Source organism: Ahaetulla prasina, chromosome 7 (assembly GCF_028640845.1).
Source record: "Ahaetulla prasina isolate Xishuangbanna chromosome 7, ASM2864084v1, whole genome shotgun sequence".
NCBI classification, from domain to species: Eukaryota; Metazoa; Chordata; class Lepidosauria; order Squamata; family Colubridae; genus Ahaetulla; species Ahaetulla prasina.
Window position 1 is genome coordinate 41,406,795 of NC_080545.1, and position 2,806 is coordinate 41,409,600.

Here is a 2,806-nt window from a genome sequence, read left to right on the forward strand (position 1 = left end):
TGCACCTCCAACGCGGCCATCAGGCTCTTCCAGAAGCGAGCTGTGAACTGAACTCCGCGGTCCGAAACCACCCTGTCCGGTAGACCATGGAGGCGGAAGATGTGCTGCAGGAAGAGACGGGCCGTTTTTGCGGCTGTGGGCAGTCCGCGGCATGGGATGAAGTGTGCCATCTTGGTGATCATGTCCACCACCACCAGCACCGTGGTGAACCCAGAGGATGGCGGCAGGTCCGTCAGGAAGTCCATGGAGATCGCCCCCCAGGGTCTGTCGGGTGTCGGCAAGGGCTGGAGGAGCCCGGGAGGGGCCCCCGTGGCGGCCTTGGCTTGCCGGCACGGTACGCAGCATGTCATGTAGGCATGTACATCATGCCGCACTCGGGGCCACCAAAAGGTCCATGTCACCAGGTGGAGGGTCTTGAAGAACCCAAAATGTCCTGCTGCAGGGTTGTCGTAGCACTGGGTCATGACGAGGGCTCAGAGTGGTCCTGTGGGCACATATAATCGCCCCCGAAACTTGAATAAGTCCTCCTCCAAGGTCCAAGGAGACGCGGGGCCCACCTCCGCTCTCCTTTGCTGCGACCAGGCGTCCTGGCGCTGTGCCTCTCGCACCTGGGCCTGCAAGTCCACTGGTTCCCGTGCTGCGGCCAAGGCTTCTGCCGGCAGCACCGTCCGTGGAGGAAGGGGGTCCTTGGCACAGAGGTACTCTGGCTTGCGGGACAGGGCATCCGCCCTCCGGTTGTGACCGCTGGGAATGTGGATCACGCGGAAGTTGAACCGGGCAAAAAACAATGACCACCGGATCTGCTGCTGGTTCAACTTCCGAGCTGTGGTGAGGTGCTCGAGATTCCGATGGTCCGTTCGGACCTCCACCTGATGTTGGGCCCCCTCCAGATGGTGTCACCAAGCCTCGAATGCAGCCTTGATAGCCAGCAACTCTTTTTCCCAGATGATGTAGTTGCGCTCGGAAGGATTGAGTTTCCGGGAGTAGTAAGCGCAGGGAAAAAGTGTGCCGCCATTCGTCGGAGCCTGTAGCAGCACTGCTCCCAGAGCCACATTGGACGCGTCTGTCTCCACCACAAAAGGCCGGAGGGTCGGGATGCCTCATCACGGGTTCCGTGACGAAGGCTTTCTTGAGGGCTGTGAATGCTTCTTGCTGCGGGGGACCCCACTGGAACGCGACCTTCTTCCTGAGGAGCTGGGTAAGTGGAGCCGTCAGTGTGGCGAAGCCCGGGATGAAGGTCCAGTAGTAGTTGGCGAAGCCCAGCAGGCGCTGAACATCCTTCACCCGACGAGGGGCTTCCCAGCTACACAAAGCTTCTACTTTGCGTGGGTCCATGGCTATGCCCTCGGGCGAGATGATATGCCCAAGGAATTCTATGGAAGTCCAGAAGAAGATGCATTTCTCCAGCTTCTCATTGAGTTGTTGCTCCCTCAAGCGTTGCAGAACCAGACCGACATATCGAAGGTGGCTTTCCCTGGACCGGGAGTAAATCAGGATGTAGATCACAACGAACCGATCCAACATGTCTCAGAACACGTCGTTCATGAAGTGCTGGAAAACGGCAGGAGCGTTGGTCAACCCAAATGGCATGACAGTGTATTCGTAGTGTCCGTATCAGGTGCCGAATGCTGTCTTCCATTCGTCTCCTTCTCGCATCCGCACCAGGTTGTAGGCCCCCTGGAGATCGAGCTTGGTGAAGATTGTGGCCTCCCGCAACCTCTCCAGCAGCTCCGGGATGAGCGGCAGGGGGTAGCGATTTCGCACCGTAATGGCGTTTAGCCGGCGGTAATCACAGCACAGGCGCAAGTCCCCTGTCTTCTTCATGAAGAGGACCGGGGCCGAGAGAGGGGACTTTGAAGGCCGGATGAACCCTCAGGCCAGATTTTTGTCCAGGAAGTCCCTGAGGGCGGCCAACTCGGGCTCCGACATGGAATACAGGCGTCCCACAGGCAGTGGTGCGTTGGGCAGAAGGTCCATGGGGCAATCGTAGGCCCGATGCGGGGGTAGTCGGTCCGCCTCCTTCTCACTGAACACGTCGGCGAAGTCCGTCAGCTCAGGAGGCAAGGTGATGGCACCGGTGGGGACGTTCTGGCCGGCACAGGTGTGGCGGATGTGGTCCATGCACTGCAGACTTGGGAAAGAGATGGCGTTCCGCGACCAGGCCACCTGAGGATCATGGATCCGAAGCCAGGCCAACCCAAGGACCAAGGGAAAATGAAGGTCCGCCGTGACATAAAACTGGATCGCCTCCTCATGGTCCCCAATAGCCAGGCGCAAAGGCTGGGTGGCGAATTTAATGGGGCCGGACACCAGTTCTCGTCCATCAATTGTCTCTACACGCATCGGAGGGTCCACGGGAACCACGGGGACCGCAAACTGGGTCACAAAGGCCTGGTCCATAAAGTTTGTTGTGGCCCCTGAGTCCACCAGCGCATGCGCCTGGAGCCCGTCCAACTGGTTCCCCAACCATATCCGTGTGTCCAGAATCAGATGCCGAGGGGGCCCAGAGTCTACTTCTGCAACGTCCAGTGGGGGCTTAGTACGTGCCCGACCTAGGGTTTCCCCGAGGTCGGGCCTGCTCCGTTTCCTGATTGGTCATGCTGTGATTCGGGGACCGGCGTGCGTGCCCCACTTCGCTTTCTGGGGCAAGAAGCGGCGAAGTGGCCAGGTTCCCCACAGTACAGGCACAATCCCCCTTGGCACCTCCGGTTCCGCTCTTGGGCTGTCAGGCGAGGTCTGGCCGCTCCCAACTCCATGGGCTCTTCCGCAGCGGTTAAAAAACCTGGGGCAGCCCGGGGTGCTGGTG

The 2,806-nt window shown here is 59.8% G+C and overlaps 1 protein-coding gene across 1 annotated transcript; it reads right to left on the bottom strand.

Moving 5' to 3' along the window:
- Positions 1 to 363: 363 nt before the first annotated feature.
- Positions 364 to 1,524, bottom strand: LOC131202510 (uncharacterized). The gene has a single exon (XM_058191595.1). The coding sequence runs from the start codon at positions 1,522 to 1,524 to the stop codon at positions 364 to 366; it is 1,161 nt and encodes a 386-aa protein (XP_058047578.1).
- Between the last annotated feature and the right edge of the window lie 1,282 nt (positions 1,525 to 2,806).

Bases quoted from the DNA above. Each gene is read 5' to 3' on its own strand.
- LOC131202510 (XM_058191595.1), bottom strand. From the start codon at position 1,524: ATGTTGGATCGGTTCGTTGTGATCTACATCCTGATTTACTCCCGGTCC.